General features: G+C 36.5%; 1 protein-coding gene across 4 annotated transcripts in view; it reads left to right on the top strand.

Moving 5' to 3' along the window:
• The window catches only part of NAV3 (neuron navigator 3), a 218,772-nt gene that overhangs the window by 123,283 nt on the left and 77,373 nt on the right, over window positions 1-18,116 (top strand). For all 4 annotated transcript variants that reach the window (XM_034402974.2, XM_034402973.2, XM_087874078.1 and 1 more), the window contains 3 exons: window positions 5,232-5,340; window positions 6,518-6,901; window positions 13,872-13,991. In XM_034402974.2, the coding sequence (XP_034258865.2) occupies window positions 5,232-5,340; window positions 6,518-6,901; window positions 13,872-13,991 (613 nt within the window). The remainder of the gene's footprint in view (window positions 1-5,231; window positions 5,341-6,517; window positions 6,902-13,871; window positions 13,992-18,116) is intronic.

Here is an 18,116-nt window from a genome sequence, read left to right as displayed (position 1 = left end):
CAGACAAATTCTATTGAATGTTATATGGTCTTGGTCAGAATCATTTTAATTGATGGCAGATGAGTACTGGCTGTAACATCAGTTTGAATGTGATTGGTTAATTCTGAATGCAGTCATATGCCTACTCATAAAAGGGTGTGCACACATATGCAACCATGATAGTGTACATTTTTATTATTTTCCCCCTAAAAGATTTCAGTTTGTTTTTCAACTGAACTGTGCACCTTATATATTATATTAAAGGTGAAAAGAATTTTGAAGTGATTTATCTTCTGATTTTTTTTACATCTGAAAACCCTGATATTTTATCAGGTATGTATAGACCTTTTATGTCAATTGTATGATATTGCACATTATATTTGCAATTAAGTTAGGATGTACACATACAAACTCCTATATGCTTTCGATGTAGGGCAAAATACAAACATAAACAAAGCTATATATTTCTGTAGTCATATATAGTCATATAATGTCGAGGTCATCCACAGATTAATATGATACAAAAATGTCATTTTATGAAATATTATATTTATGATAGGTCCTTGCTCTATAAAAAAAATTAGATGCTCAGAAAAAATGTGCCAGAAAAACCAGAGATTGGACCTGTTTATTGCTAATATGCAAGAGAAGGAAACAAATGACAGGAGGGCAAATGTTTTTCCAAGTTCAAGTATGCATACATTTTTACTTTTGAGGATTCATTGTCTATTTGTGCAGGAAGAAGACTCCTGTTAAGAAAACATCAGCAAATGAGATAAATTCCAGGATACAAAGATGCAAGTGTAGAGCATATAAAATGCATAATCATTCCTCAGTTTAAACAGATTGCTGTCAGGCATGAAAGACCAGGTCGACAAGTGAAGGTTCAATTAAACTGATTTATTGCTAAAGGATTATGAACAGGAATCGTCTCAACTAACAGTCAGCATCTAGTTAGAGTTAATAGAAGTAAATGAAAGATTTTCATCTGTGACACAGTCAAATTAGATAAGGGTCAATGGTACTCAAGGGGGCATTGGACTTAATTCTTCTGTGGCTATGTAGGGATTCTAGGATGATCACTCTTTTCACTCCACCCCCAGGTTCTGCTGTTCCTTGTGCTAGAATTACAAGCATGTGAACACTAATTGTCAATAACTGTTTTATATAGTAATTATTTATACAAACATATTTTCATTCCAGAGTAATGAAGAAAAAGTCGTCTTTCTGTTCTGTTTCCATTTTCATAGTGTTTTCAAGCAAATACTTATCTCTATCAACAGCATGTTTTACTATAAGAAATATAATTTTGACCTAAAAAAGAGCAAGATTATGATAAAGATTAACTACGTTAAAGCTACTTAATCACTTACAGAGAGAATTCTGTAAAAATTAGAAATTCCATTTATACATCAACAATTCCACTTCGTATCCTTTTAGTTAGAAGATATGGTGAATCCCCAGCCATAGATACAATTTTTCTTGTTGCTAAAACTTGAACAAACTATCTTTAAGAAATATAGACCACATAAGTGTTTCAATTCTATTCATTAAAATTATTTAATGTGATAGTAGCTGAGGGCATCCAATGACATGCTGATAGGCAAGTTAGTTATGTGTGGGCTGAAAATAATGACAATTATGTGAGTATATAGCTGGCTCACAATTTATTTTTAGAATTCCCATCAATTATTTTTTATCAACTTGGAAAGAGGGCCAAATTATTATTCAAGTCCACAATTATCAATTCCCAAGACAGATTTTCAATATTTCAATATTTTTATTAATAATCAGATAAAAAGCTAAAGGGAATGTTTCTCAATTTTCAAAAGTTTCAAAATTGAATAGGATTAGCTTATATTGTGGAATAAAAAATAAAATTTAAAGCAATCTTGACAGGTTGGAGAAGTGGATTAAAAGTAACAGAATGAAATTTTAATTGAAGTAAATGCACTAGACAGGGACACAGTCAAGTGCACAGATATAAGTTATATAATATCTGGCTTGATAATAGTACTTGCAATGAAGATATTACCATAGAAGTTAATTACAAACTGAGTTAGCATTATAAAGAATGAATTTCCAAATCGTAAGAAATATTTTCTCGATTCTATTCTGGATATTACAGTCTAAGAAGATTCAGTGAAATTACAACACATTTTGAAAAGGACAATGAAGATGATTAGGACTTTAAAAACTATGCCCTAAGGGTGATTGACCCAGCTAGATACTGGTATGTTTAGCCTTGAGCAAAGACATTGGTGGATAGGATAACCATCTTCAGATAACTGAAAAAAGGTCACATAGAAAACTATCAAGGTATCGTTTTCACTCCAAAACACAGGACATGGAATAATAGATTTTAAATTACTGAAAGATAGATTCCAATAAAATATTAGGGAAAAATAATAGGAAGAGCAGTTTGATGGTGGAGCCAGAAGCTTTCTTTCATTGGATGTATTCAGGTGGATGCTAGATAACCATATGTGTAGGATGCTTTAATCTGGATTCTTTCACATAACTAGAGGATTAGACTCAATATTTCTTTCCGAATCTGGGATCTTAAAATAGAAGAAACCAATCTACTCAGACTTAGTGTGTACTGTCCAAGGTTCTGATTTCATGCTCTCAAATTTCAGATTATGTGATTATCCAGACATGACTGTACCTACTGTTAGGTACAATCTGATTCTGATTCCGCTATCTTTTGAAAATAACTTTTGTGTTAAAATGATTGAAAAACCTTCTCCTCTGGAATGTTGGGTGCTTGTGATACAGTGCCCAAAATACAGCAATTTAGTGCTTTTTGTACCCAAAGCACTGATGTACAGGTTATTTAACCCACAATATTTATTATTTGTTACAGGCTTTATTTATATCGCTCATAAATGCTTCAGGACTTTTTTTCACTTTGCATATATCCAGAGCAGAATAGGACAACTCACCACAGCCAACAATTCAATCACCACAATCAATTCATCGCTGCCAATTCGCCATGACCAACTTGATGCAGCCAATTTGCCACAGGCCATCTTGCTTGGCCAACACACTGCAGGGCAATTCAACAATTTTGTTTAATTATTTAAAATAATTTTAAAATATTTTAATTTTTTGTCATTCACATTTCATTTTGTCCCTCCTTTTTCATCCTTTCTTTAATGATTCTACTCCACCATTTCTTCAATATTATGTAACTTGTCCCGCCATGAATTGTTCTGTGGTGAGTTAACTGTGGTGAGTTGGCTGCAGCAAGTTGGCCATGGCGAGTTGGCCACAGTGAGTTGGCTGTGACAAGTTGTCCTAGACCCTATCCAGCACATAGGTCCTCTGAAATCTGCCAAGTCTCAATATGCAGAAAGTGTCTATGACCCTGACTTCTGATGACTACATAGACACATCCCATGCAATATTCTTTGGCAACATTTTTGGAAGGGGTTTTCTCTCTTCTTTTTCTAATGCTGAAAGAAAGGAAGAGCTCAAGGTAACTCAGGGGGCTTCCATATATAAGGCAAGATGAAACATTTTCTGCCTTCTAATAAAACACCTTAACCCTCCCCTAAACTGGTTCTCAAATATCTTATATACTCATACTATTTCTAGTAAAATATTTTTTTTCTTGATCTAAAAAGCAAAAACAGTCCTATTGTTGTATATCACTGTTTATTGCAATCTGTTACTTTGTTAATCTATGTATTAATTACAGGAAAGTCTATTATTTCTATAGACACTTTATGCCAATTTCACTACTATAAAATTATGGTTGAGTCTCCATTGCATAATCAGAAAAAAGTTGGACCCTTTGGATAAATTACTATAGCCAAACATCATTATATTTTGAAACAGAAATAATATTCCATAATGTATAGACTTTGCTTTGCTACATTTCTGTATGTTCTCAAACAATATGCTGAAAGTCAACTGACTTCCCCCACCAGCTTTTTTTTATTGAATTAAATTTACTTGGCTTAAAAATGCAACATAATTTTCATACAGAAAGCTTCACTTTTAAATAGATTAAAAGTATTTAAGAATACTTCATTACTCCAGCAATAGAGCAAAAAAGCAAAAAAGTATGAGAAGCAGAAGAAATAAGTAAAGGTGCATTCAAGGTTATGGCTCTATCTACAAAACATTGAGGTCACCATAAGCATTTGTTCATCCTTATAAATACATTGAAAACTTAGAGTTTTAGTCAGTGGTGAAATCTGAACTGGTTTGCCACTGGTTTGCTGGCTACATATGCGGGGTGCACGCCAAACGGCGGAAAAAGGAGGCTTGGGAAGGTAAGAACAGCGAGGTGGGGATCAGCTGTGCCGCACAATTTAGATTCACTAGAAAACAGGTGGGCAACTATGGCCCTTTTATGACTTGTGGACTTCAATTCCCAGAATTCCTGAGCTAACATGGCTGGCTCAGGAATTCTGGGAGTTGAAGTCCACAAATCATAAAAGGGCCATAGTTGCCCACCCCTGCACTAGAAAACTGAATTTCCTGCTTTCTAGCGATTTTAATTCGCACAGCACAGCTGATTGTCAGAAATACCGGTTCAGAGGGACCAGTAGCTTTTATTTACTACTGTTTCACCCGAACTGCAGCGAACTGGTAGCATTTCACCACTGGTTTTAGTGAAGTTCTACTTTCTACTCAGGCAGCTACAGAGATTCATGAAATAAGACTTCCTTCTATTTGAAATGATGAGTAGATTAGAGAAGGATATATAAAAGATATAATAAAGAAATATGTTGTAATTTAGAAATACACCACCACCATGCTATTGATGGTAGTGATGGTGATGATGATACATTTAGGCATTCACTGTAAAATCATAATAATTCTGGAAGGCTTAATGGAAACAAAAGCAGAATGAAAGCATAAAGCATAGGTATAGCTTTGTTTATACTGTGATTAGATTGCTGGCTACTTAGAATTCAGTAACAGTTTATTCTGATTTTTGGGTTAGGAAGGAAACAAGAAAAATAGGAACTAGCAGTACTCAAGAAGGAAAGTCTACTTTATTTCTTCCCTGTCCTCATAAGCCATTAGCTTCAATACTATATACAATTTGTTTATAGATGGGATCTTAATTTGTATTATGTGGTCTTTCAAACTCAAGATTACTCTCATTTTTACTCATTTTTATCGTGGTTTTGATTATAACATTGAAATGTACTAGTTCATATTGTCTTTCACATATATTGTATGCTTTATGTATTTTCCATACTCATATCCATTGGTTGGCTGGTTGATTGCAGGAGAAGATCCTGAAACAAGAAGAATGAGAACTGTAAAGAATATAGCTGATCTGAGACAGAACTTGGAAGAAACTATGTCCAGTCTTAGAGGAACTCAAATAAGCCACAGGTATTGTTTACTAGCGCAGTTGGATACATGGAACCATAGCAAAAACCAAAGCAAAAACAGTGAAAAAGTGTATTGTCTAATCAAAATCTTCAGAGTTTCAAAGTCTGGTCAATTAATGTTCTTAACCTTTCATTAAATGTTTTGTTTCTTCTTTTTGTTCTCCTTCATTTTGAGGGTCTGGCCACAAAAATTTTAAGAAAACATTAGATAATAGTACACCAAGCCTTAAGAAGTGAGTTTAGATAATTGTTCTTTAAGCAGTTTAAAGGTTTGATTTAAAACGTATCATATGGTTTAAGAAATAAATATCAAAAAGTGAAATTTAATCATTGTACAAAAGGGCAGTATTTCAGAAAACAAAATATAAATTGTCTTTAAAATCAGAGTAAAATCAACTTGTATAGCTCATATTTAAACAATGCTAATCCATAATAATTGTGCTGTATAGATGAGGCCATTCTGAATAAACATTGTGTGTTATTTGTAATTTGAATCTTGCCACTTGGGTTAAAATAAACAGTTTTAATAGAATTTAGTCTTGATGGAGAAGGATGGAGAAAGCAGGTAATTCAAAGGAATAGTATTTGTTAATGGTAATAACACAGCTGAGTGACACTGTAGTTGCCAAATTCTATTAAGAATATTGTGCTTATCTTTATTTAGAATGTATTTACTGAAACAAATGGGAAACATTTCAAACTTAATCTCATTGTCATATTGCAATGAAAACATAACTTATATTAATTTTAGCTACTGGTTTGTATGAGTGATTCATTACACTTTACAAGGAAGTCCCTGATTTTAAAAAAACCCTCCATTTTATTTTACAGTACTTTATGTTTTCTACTGGCATTTTGTCACTGCATGTCATTTGGTGAACATTTAACAGGTTTTGTTTTCCATTACAAGGTTTGTTTTATTTTATTTAAATCTTATATATTAACATGGTTTTATCTCAAAGCCCACCATTGCTAAAAATATGGAAAATCTGAGAATAGAAATTGGCTTGTGCAGAAAAATGTCAGCCTTAGAGTGACATCTTTAAAAACAGGTGCTATTTTTTCCCTTAAACCATGTTTGTTTAAAAGTAGAACTTTCCTTTGTCTACCTTTCATTTCATCCCATGTGCATAGAAATATGGACACCATGGTTCAATAGTTTTTGTTTTGCTTGACAGCACACTGGAAACAACATTTGACAGTACTGTGACAACTGAAGTGAATGGACGAAGCATTCCTGGCTTAACAAGCCGATCTTCTCCAGTGACCTGGAGGCTTGGACAAGCTAGTCCTCGACTCCAGGCAGGTGATGCTCCTTCCCTGGGTGGAGGGTACCCTCGCAGTGGTGCTAGTCGCTTCATCCATACTGACCCTTCTCGATTCATGTACACCACACCTCTTCGTCGTGCAGCCATCTCTCGTCTTGGAAACATCCCCCAAATTGACATGGGTGAAAAAGGAAATAGTGACCTGGACATTTCCTCTGATGTTGATGTTGGAGGGTACATGAGTGATGGGGACATTCTTGGGAAGAGCCTTCGAGCTGATGACATCAACAGTGGGTAAGTTTTTCTTTTTTGTAAAAATGAGATTACAAAAATTGTGATTTTTTTTAATTCACAAATTAAATTCACAGAATTCACAAATCTGTTTATAAACAGAAAGGAATGAGGCAAAAATCTGAAAAATATGGTGAATTTGTTCCTGGCTGAATTAGAACTATAATAATTTACAATAAAAGTTATTAGTGAAAATAAATTAACTAATTAACTAATCACAGGTGCATCCCAAGGGGAGCCTCATGTAGAGAGCATTGCAGTAGTCCAAGCGGGAAGTGACGAGTGCCTGAGTGACCGTGCATAGGGAGTCCCAATCCAGAAAGGGGCACAACTGGGGTATCAGGCGAACCTGATGAAAAACCCCCCTGGCCATGGCCCTCATATGCTCTTCTAAAGACAGCCATGCATCCAGGAGGATGCCCAAGTTGTGAGCCTCTCCGTGGGGGCTAATGATTCGCCCCCGATAACCAGCGATGGCACCAGCTGGCTATATCGGGACGCCGGAAGCCACAGCCACTCGGTCTTGGAAAGGTTGACTCGGAGCCTCTTTCTCCCCATCCAGGCCCACACGGCCTCCAGGCACCGGGACATCACTTCAAGGGCATTGTTGGGGTGGCCTGGGATGGAGATGTACAGCTGAGTGTCATCAGCGTATTAATGGAACTCCACCCCAAAGCCACGAATGATCTCACCCAGCGGCTTTACATAAATGTTGAACAGAAGGGGCGAGAGGACCGATCCTTGCAGCACCCCACAAACAAGGCGCCTCGGGGTCGACCACTGCCCCCCTTCCAACACAGATTGTGACCGGTCAGAGAGGTAGGAGGAGAACCACTGCAAAATGGTGCCCCGCACCCCCAACCCCTCCAACCGGCGCAACATGATTCCATGGTCAATGGTATCAAAAGCCGCTGAGAGATCTAACAGGACCAGGATAGAGGAGCAACCCCTATCCCGAGCCCTCCAGAGATCATCCACCAATGCTGTTTCCATGCTGTGCCCAGGCCTGAAGCCAGACTGGAGCAGATCTAGATAGACAGCTTCATCCAGGTACTGTGGAAGCTGCCGCGCCACCACACTCTCAACAACCTTCGCAATAAAACGAAGGTTGGAGACTGAACGATAGTTAGCAAAAACAGCCACAAATATAAATTTGTGATCTTTGGTAAACTGTTTACCAAATATGGGAAAAGATTCTAAGACATGTGAATATCTATAGCAAATTGGTAAAGTTCCATTAAGAGGGATGAATATTGCTCTTACTATAAGAGCATGCTTCTACTTATTTTTTATATGAGAATAAGAGTTGGGTATGACACAGTAGTGGGTTTCAATTTCGGCTGCTACCGGTTCGCTCGCTCGCACAACACTTCTGCGCATGCTCAGAGATGTCCAGGCGGGTGGGCGGAGCCTCCGCCACTGCTACTGGTTTGCCCGATCCGGCGAATCGGTAGCAACCCACCACTGATATGACAGGAGAAACATGAAAGTAAGTTTCTGTGGAGATTATCAGTCATCCAGGTCATAGTTGAATCAAAGGTGCTTTTTAAAAAGCCAACTGGACTGGAGTTTTTTGCTTGAGGAAGAAGAAGATATTTTCCTTCTCATCCAAGAAGTTTCATCAGTTCGGACAGGATGTTGGGAGGGATGGAAGCAGGGGTGAAATCCAGTAGGTTCTGACAGGTTCTGGAGAACCGGTAGCGGAAATTTTGAGTAGTTCGGAGAACTGGCAATTACCACTTCTGGCTGGCCCCAGAGTGGGGTGGGAATGGAGATTTTGCAATATCCTTCCCCTGGAGTGGGGTGGGAATGGAGGTTTTGCAGTATCCTTCCCCTGGAGTGGGCTGGGAATGGAGATCTTGCAATATCTTTTCCCTGCCATGCCCACCAAGCCACACCCATCAAGCCACACCATGCCTACCAAGCATGCCTACCACAGAACCCGTAGCAAAAAAAATTGGATTTCACCACTGTATAGAAAGATTGTTCTGATGGGGGGGGAGAGGGAGGACTTTAAAGGATCATATTTCTTTGCAGTCATCTGGTCATTAGCACTCTCCTGGAGATCTCTTGATGCACATGGGGGTTTATCAGTGCTCTCAGGGTCACCTATATCAGAGTGCAAATGGGATGGAATTTTTTTGGAACTGCTTAAAGGACTGTGTTGTAGACAAGAGATAGGTGGTGTCTTATATTCCCCTCTGTTGAGAGAGGGCTGCTCAATGTTAACATAAATGACCTCTTTTACCCCTCTTTCAAACCAATGGTCCTCTCTTTATTCTGTCCACATTGTGGATAGGGAGGGATAAAAGAGAACATTTATGTTTATAGGATAAAAATAATAGTTGCTGGTGTAGTATTTTTTTTCATGACCATTATGGTATGATGGCTCAAATATTTCTATAAATCAGGATAGAGAGTGCAAAATGGATATGGCAAAACAGATCAGTGAGCCTTAATTTGCACATGACCACCAAGTCTTTCAGAAGACTAAATAACCATAATAAAATTAATTAAATTATTTGTGGGCTAAATAGCAACATTTATGATATTTTTAAAGACTTTCAATACTGAGGTTGCAGCAAGTTCATAATTTCTTTACTTGGAATACAATTTTGCCATCTCATAATGCTGTAATGTCCTCCCTTATCTTGGAATATAAAATAAAATTCTAAGCAGGTACCATGTACTTTTTTTGGTTTGTTTGAACCAAAACTATGTGATAGTTCAGATAGGGGCAATCAGCTTTCAGAGAATTGCTTAAGTCTTCAGAAATCTTTGAATAAGTCTAGGAATCTCCAGGATTTAGCAGAAAGGGTTTTGAGGAGTCGTAAGAATTTCACATTAAAAATTCCCTATGTAGTCAGGTTTGATTCAAAGCTGAAATCTAAACATTGTAAATCATATTTAGATCCAATTGAGTTATGCAAAATTCATTTCTAAGTAGACCAGCTGAGAACTGAGTTATATTTGTACTTGTCCATTGATTCCAAGCCCTGTTTTGGCATTTAGTACATTCAACATTCATGAAAGGGTTAAACAGCTAGTGAGAGCAAGTTCAGGGAGAACAAGTATATTTTCATATCACTGGACATGCACTGGCTTCTGAAGATCTTGAGTGTTGACACAGGAGGAGATACAAATACATGCACTCAGTTGTGACAACTTTTGTATGAATTTTCATCTAAATGTGCTTTGAATTCCTGGCAGGTGTTAACTTTTATTGCACACATATTTGTAAAGGATACAATAATTTGATTGTTTGCAAAGTGTGGCTTATGTATGTGCATGCCTTCATCACACTACTAAGGCTAATGTTTCCAAACAGGTTCAGCCCTTGTACAATCACAGCTCCCTTATAATTCATTTAAATAAGCCCTGTTGTCAAAGATAAGTCTGAAAATAAGCCATATCTTATTTTCAGAATACTGTAGAACTTTGAGAAAAGAAGACTGCTTTATTGAATAGAGGGGAGGTGCTGTGTTTTTTCATGTGAAAAATACAAATACTTTTTCAAGCATGCCAAGCCTACTTACTTTCTTCTCAGACTTTGCAGATGATTTTGTTGTAGATGAATTCTTAATAAATTAATATGTAAAACTTGTTATTTTCTTCTATAATTGTTTTTACTTTACCCTAAGACTGGTTTGTTGAAATCTAGACAAGTATTTAATTTTAGATTTATATTCCACCATTTATCAGGTCATGTATCATAAAGTAGAGTAGTAGATGCTGTCTGGTGTTATGCCTGTATTCCTAGGGTTCAGGCTAAAGAGGGAGGAAAATCACTGATCTCACTAACCTGAAGTCAGGACGCTCTTGGCATTAAAAGCAAAAACATATTAAAAATGTTAAAAAAAAGGTGACAGCTTGAATAAGAAGGTTGATTGCTGATTTTTGTTGAATACTTTACTCTAGTAATCCTTGACTAAAAATGTAAAAAAGTATCAACTGGTTTATCAAAAGAGAAAATAAATTAGGTTGCCTTTCTTGAATGGAAATGTTCGAAATGGCAGTGCTCTTAGCTAAAATATTTTAAACTACTGTTTATATTTTATATTAAATAAGTAAAAAGGCTAATAAGCACTAAAAATACATGCTTCACCCAAGCATGCCAAACCTTATCTCTTTCATTCCCACTTTAATTACTTTAAACCTTGAGGACAATCATCCAGGAATAATTAAGAATTAATATGAGAGAGTACTCTGTTTCATGTGTGTAGCCTCTCAACTAAAAATTTTACCTACCTGAGACTAAAGTATCTTGAACTCTTAAATATGATTTTCACCTTCTTTTTCTTAATTTGTAATTCTATTAAAATGGAAGCTGCAATAGTTTTACCCACCCTCACCAAATGCCAAATATACAGTATTTTGACTTACAAAGCAGTCTGGTATCTCAGAAACTGCAGATTCCTGCTAGAATTCATATTAGGCATACAGTTGCTTCAAAATATGTTCCTAGCACATATGTTCCTGAAATGTCTAAGAAATGGCATTAAGCAAAAATGAGCTTTTCATTGATCTAGTGCAGTGTTTCCCAAACTTGGCTATTTTAAGATGCATGGACTTCAATTCCCAGAATTCCCCAACCAGTATGCCTGGTTGAGGAATTCTGGGAGTTGAAGTCCATACATCTTCAAAGGGTCAAGTTTGGGAAACACTGATACTCTTCAATAAACTATACTCACTGATCTAGTGTAACAAAGCAAATGAACAGTAGTTTGCTTTAGGCTAGTAGTAAACCAATGTTTGAAATCACCGTTTATTCTTTGTTTACGGATTGCAAATGTATAATATGTGAAATACACATGGTTTATATCCAGTGGTGGGATTCAGCCAGTTTGCACCACTTCAGGATAACTGGTTGTTAACTTTCTGAGCAGTTTGGCAAACTGATCGTTGGAAGAAATCATTAGGGCAGAGAACCGGTTGTTAAATTACTTGAATCCCACCACTGTTTATATCTAATTCCTGGTTTATTCCCAGTTTGCTTTTCAGTAATGTCTAGGTTTTAAACTGTTCACAGATGCAACAGAAACTAAAAAGATTGAGAAGTAAATAAGACATGAGCTAATAAACCATGACTATTTCGCCTGAGGTTTAGAATGTAAGAAGGTTATATTGGCATTAGATTAGAATCCTAGCTAATCCTACCCACTGTATCATTGTGACCATACAGATAATATCAAGCTATAGTAAATTCACTACGGTAGGAATATATTATATGTCCTGACCACAGTAGGTAGAAAGCAGGGGTGGGTTCTACTTACCTTTACTACCGATTCGCAACGGGGCCACGTGTGCATGCTTGCTTTGCTCACATGCTCTTCTGCGCAAGCGCAGAAGCATTTTTATGACATCAGGGTCAGTGGGTGGAGCCTCCCGCAGGTTTTACTACCAGTTCTATAGAACCGGTGTGAACCGGGGGCAACCCACCACTGGTAGAAAGAGGATACATACTGGAGCCATAGTTCTATCCTCTCCTACCTTTGCAGGATGTATGATAACATATCCATGTATCCTCTGAAACGCATATCAGTTTTGTGAATAAGGCCATTTTAATCAGGAGACAATGCAGTATCAAATACTTCTCCTTTTGTGGTGTAGCTGGGAAATAAAGAAGAGGGAAGTAAGATAGCTTATAGTAGGAAAATATTTATCCTTTTAGCTGATTATTTTCTACTTTGTCAGCAGCAGCAGCTTTCCCAAATATCAGGCAGAGATACTATTGGCAATCTGAGATGCCAAACATGGGAATTTCTACGTGCATCTCTCAGAGAGAGAGGGGGAGGGAGGGAGAGGGAGGGAGAGAGAGAGAGAGAGGGAGAAAGAGAATGAATGAATAGAAGAACTCATCAAATTTACAGATGACACTAAGCTGGTAGGAATAGTCAATACCCCAGAAAACAAGCTTAGGATTCAAAAAGATCTTGACAGACCAGCAATGGGCCCTATCCAACAACATGAAATGCAATGTGGAGAAAAGCAAGGTTTTACACCTAAATAGGAAAAACCAAAGGTACTAGTACAGATTAGGCAAAACCTGGCTCCTAGTGGACGATCACGTAAACATGACTCAGCAGTGTGTGGCAGCAGCCATAAAAGTTAATAAAATAATTGGTTGTATAAACAGAAGCATAGAATCAAAATCATGTGAAGTATTTGTACTTCACATGATTTTACTAAATCCTTAATAAGACCACCCCTGGAATGCTGCATCCAGCTTTGGTCACCACATTGCCAGTTGTCAAGAAGAGCAACTAAGATGATTAAGGGCCTGGAGACAAAAACATATGATGAATGGTTGCAGGAATTGAGTATGGCCAGTCTAGAGAAAAAAAACGACATGGGGGACATGGTAGTAGTAATCCAGTATTTGAGGGGCTGCCATAAAGAAGAGGGGGTCAATTTATATTCCAAAGCACCAGAAGGCAAGACAAGAAACAATGGATGGAAACTACTCAAGAAGAGAAGCAACCTGGAATTAAGGAGAAACTTCCAAACCGTGAGGACAATTAACCATTGGAACAGCTTCTCTGCAGAAATTGTAGGTGCTTCATCACTGGAGGGTTTTAAGAAAAGACTGGACAATCACCTCCTGTATCTGAAATGGTATTAGAGTCTCCTGATTGAGCAGGGTCCCTCTCAATAGGAGCGGAGTCTCCAAGGTCCCTCTCAGCTTTATTCTGATTAAGACAGACAGAAATAACATATATATTACTGTTAGGTTATGACCCAGGGAAAGTAACTGTGATTAGCATATTTAAATCAATAAGGGATCTTAATTATAGAGATGTTATTTTATCATTTGATTTAACAAGGTTCACTCTGATCAAGATTACATATCCTACAAACAACAAAAATATTACCTTTAATTCATATCGATAATAGTTGCACTATATAGCATAACAAAAATGTCTATAAGTGGTAGCCTTTCCTACTAATTCATTTTTATATTTATTATTTTTAGTTACATGACCGATGGAGGGCTCAATCTATACACAAGAAGCTTGAATCGAATTCCTGACATAGCTGCCTCTCGAGATGTCATTCAAAGAGGAATTCATGATGTGACAGTGGATGCAGACAGGTAAAGCCTTTTTTTATATAAAAGAATGTCAAATTACAGAGGTTTGGGAAAGTTATTCAGGGCAATTAATTTTCAAATTTGTAAATATTGGGATCAGTAGCTGTAGGTTGGGGAGCATTAAAAATAATGGCAACAAAACCTAAGTTGGAGCTGGACAGTTATGTGAAGAGAATTGTGTATTCTTGAAAGACACAAAGACCTTCCCCCCCCCCAAATCTCTTGTATCAACATCCACCAGACAGTTACTATCAGAATGACCAATAATGTTGTGATTTATGAAGTGCTGCAAATAAATTGTCCTGTAGAATACAAAGGCACAGCAGCTGCCTAGCAATAATGCCCGCATTTAAGAATTTGTTCTTGTAAATCAGATGGTGATTAAAAATAACAACTTTCAGCATAACAGAATTTGTGCTGTAATTTTTATTTTGTATTTTAGATTGTTTTCTGCTCTGTGCATATACTGTAGATTATGCTGTCCTTGTGCTTGTGGAGTGCAGCCCAATGGCTAGTTTACAGTGAAATTGTAGTCTTCACATTTCAAATCGTTTCACACCTCTTGACCAAGTTCCTGAGCCATCTGCTACAGCAGAGAGAATTTGACAGAACTGCCAGCTTCAGCTCAGACTAATCCAAAGTGTTTTTCATCCAAGTCACGATCAAAGAAAAACGTCATCAAAATATGAAATGGATTCTGAGTCCATGTCTGGCTTCTTAAGTAATGTCTGAACTCCATCAAGCCCCAATTAGTATAGTATTTACTTTAGCAATAGTTGGATCTATCTTAGCTACCTAAAATAGAATAAGAATAGGTAGAAGGCAGGGGTGGGTTCTACTTACTTTTACTACCGTTTCGCAACTGGGCCGCGCGTGTGTGCTCGCTTCACTCACGCACGCACATGCTGTTCTGCGCATTGCAGAAGCGTTTTGATGAGGTCAGGGTCAGTGGGCGGAGCCTCCCGCCAGTTTTACTATTGGTTCTATAGAACCGGTATGAACCGGGGGCAACCCACCTCTGGTGGAAGGTTCACAGAGGGTGATTCCCATCTGAAATAAGGAGGAATTTCCTGACATAATTGCTATTAAGCAATGGAACATCTATCTCTTGGAGCCATGGGTTCTCCATCATGAAGATTTTTAAGAAGAGGTTGATCAGCCATTTGTCTGAGATGATATGAGGATTACTGCCCTCAAGATCCCATCCAGCCAAATGATATCTATTTACCGTGCACATTTTCTGTTTTTTTTTAATGGCTCCACCTTTCCCCCCACCCCCTCCATTTTTACAACCCAGTAATAATGTTTTTTTACAATATGCTTCTTCTGTACTTATAATTTGTACTTGTATGGAATATTTTTCAGGCATTGGAAAAGGAAGACTCAGGCATATCATAGACAAGAAAAGAATGTTTGTGTGCTTTAACAATCAAATAAACTGGCACTAAAATCATAAGATGTTAATTTGTTATCGCTAAAATCTTCTTTGTACTAAAGCTATTTACTTTCTGGATTAGTCCATGCAGTTGCCTAAATATATTTGTATGAGATTGTACGGGGGTTGAGCAAACAGTCACAGAGCTACAGGAGAATACAAGCAATCCGTTTACTTTTTTTATTCATGCAATTGCTTTATTGTATAAGTTTCAAAGAAAATAGAGCCTTCACATTTCTAATTTTTATCTCTTTGTACCAATTGGAAAGACTATTATTTTGAGGATTTCCTGGTGCATCTATTTAATTTACAGCTACTATTAAGAAGATTATTTTCTTTCCTCAAATCTAAAATATTGCATTTAGTTTGGGCCCACCACATTTTAGAAAGCAATTGAAAAATTGAAACATGTCCAGAGAAGAGCAATCAAGACAGGAAGGGACCTGGAAGGACCTCCAGCTACTGTTGGAAATACCAGGTAACAGTTGGTGGTACTGGGTATGTGTAGCCAGAAGAAAAGAAGATTGCGGGAATATATTATAGTTGTCTGTCTTCAAACAGTTATGAGCTTTGTTTAATTAAAGTCTCTGTGTGTATGCATTAACCGAGAAAGAATTATTATGGGAATAATAAATGAGAATATTTATCTCTTTGCATCTGGTTCTCTTTTGATCCCTTATATTACTAATTTTGCAAATACTGAAATTCTTAAAACAGATAATAGAGATATCTTGTTTGCTACCTTGGTTTTTGCTTCACTCCCATGTAAATGGCTGAAGTACGTGTTTGGGAAGTAGAGCTGTTTTTTTTTTTTTTTTAGTGTTGATTACAGCTGGGAAATATAAAAGTGAGAGTCATTTTTATCTCATTATTACAGGAGGAAAATTTCAGCATGTGCAGTGTAGCAGACTGTCCTAAATAGACACTGTGCTTTAAATACACCTGCAGAGCGTACATTTTCTCTGATTTCACTGCAGCTAATTCTAGGAAGAAAACAAATCTATACATAGACTGCTTTTAATTATACCAGTAATTTTGTACAAAAATTCAGGCCATGCGTTATGTTAATTTTCATTTCAATTTATATAAAGGTTTTGGCAGCTCTATTATCTGTAAAGATATTTCATTTTATTTATTTTAATCTATGGATATAAGCTCCTAAACTTTTAACAGTTCTAGTGCTATGCAACACAAAATGCTATTGTTAATATAAGTGATACTTTGCTTAGCCCAGAAACATAATTTAATACATTTTTACTTTATTTTATTTTATTATTTTTATTTTATTCAGTTTCAGTTTATTCAGTTTCTGGGAAGTATTAACAATATCTAACAATATTTTTAAAAGAATATAATTTAAAAAACTGCTTAAAATGAACAATAACATCGTGCATACATTAATTTATGAATTTAAAATATGACAAAAGTTGTGTCTTTACAGATTTTCTAAACACTGAAAAATTAGAGGCCAGATACAACTCTCTTTTTCAGAAAGTTAATTTCTAAAGGGCCTTTCCTGGACGTTTTAGTAGCCACTCAGTTAAGTAACAGAAATGTGATTCTTTTGATAATCTTAACAATTCAGGATTTTAAAGGGAATTACAAACATTTTAAATTTCACCGAAGGGGCAAGTGGCAAAACAGATTTTTCAGCACAATATGATTAGGAAAGCTTATACTGGTTAACATCCTGGCTGCTGCTCTTGTACTAACTGCAGCTTCTAAACAGTTTTCAAGGATAGTCTATGTGTAACATATTGTGGTAATCTAGAAAGGATGTAGATAAATATATAAAATCTGACTCATTTCATGTCACGTGAGAAGTAATTATTCAAATTCACTCTTAATCATAGACACCATTTTCAAAACCAGTGACAGCCAAGGACCCCCAGTGTGTGAAACTACTGGTCCATGGAACGTACAATCCCATTCAAAATAAACTGAATCTCAGACACCACAACCCAATTTCAATATCTCTGTTTGTGTGAATTTAATTTCAGCCTGTTAGTTCAGTATCAAACTTTGGAAACATGTAAATGAAGACTCAGTCATCCAGACCAAAAGTATCTAAAAAGGTTAAATCATAGCAAACTGGATCAAAATTTGTTAATCTGAGATGTTTCATTACTCATCCAAGTAACTTCATCAGTCAAAATAAAAAATTAGGCAGAGAGTCAGTGAGTTGTTGGAATGTACTAACTCTTGCCACACCAACTGCAGGCGTTTCTCCCCAAAATGAATTGCAATATTATACATTATATAATATATCACAGTAAAACAGTGTTTTGCTATCAAGCACGGTGTCTTGAGGCAATGGATAGGTGTCAGAAAATTTTTTGAAAAGCAGTTCTTGTAATAAAACTACACACTGGAGAAAAGCACTTACTACACACTGTGGAGAAAAGCACTTCTTAATGGTTAAGAATAATTCTTTGTTCTTTTTATGACATGGTTTTTGAATTGCTTTGAAAAAAATCTTTATTTGTAATATACATGAATAAAATCTTCTGAGAGAATGAGAACCTTCGAACTGGTGATAAATTCTAAGTGGCTCCCTCTCACTTAAGAGTGAAAGCAGCTATTTCCTTGAATTTGAAGAGGGAGGGTGTTTAAATCAAATTTCCAATGAAATAAAGAATGTGTTGAAAGAACTTTTCAATGAATTAATCAAATGTTGCTGGAACAATAGCCCA

Source organism: Pantherophis guttatus, chromosome 7, assembly GCF_059756535.1.
Source record: "Pantherophis guttatus breed Tessera chromosome 7, ASM5975653v1, whole genome shotgun sequence".
In the NCBI taxonomy this organism is placed as follows: domain Eukaryota; kingdom Metazoa; phylum Chordata; class Lepidosauria; order Squamata; family Colubridae; genus Pantherophis; species Pantherophis guttatus.
Note: the sequence above shows the minus strand (reverse complement) of the source record. Positions and strands in the feature narration are given on the sequence as shown.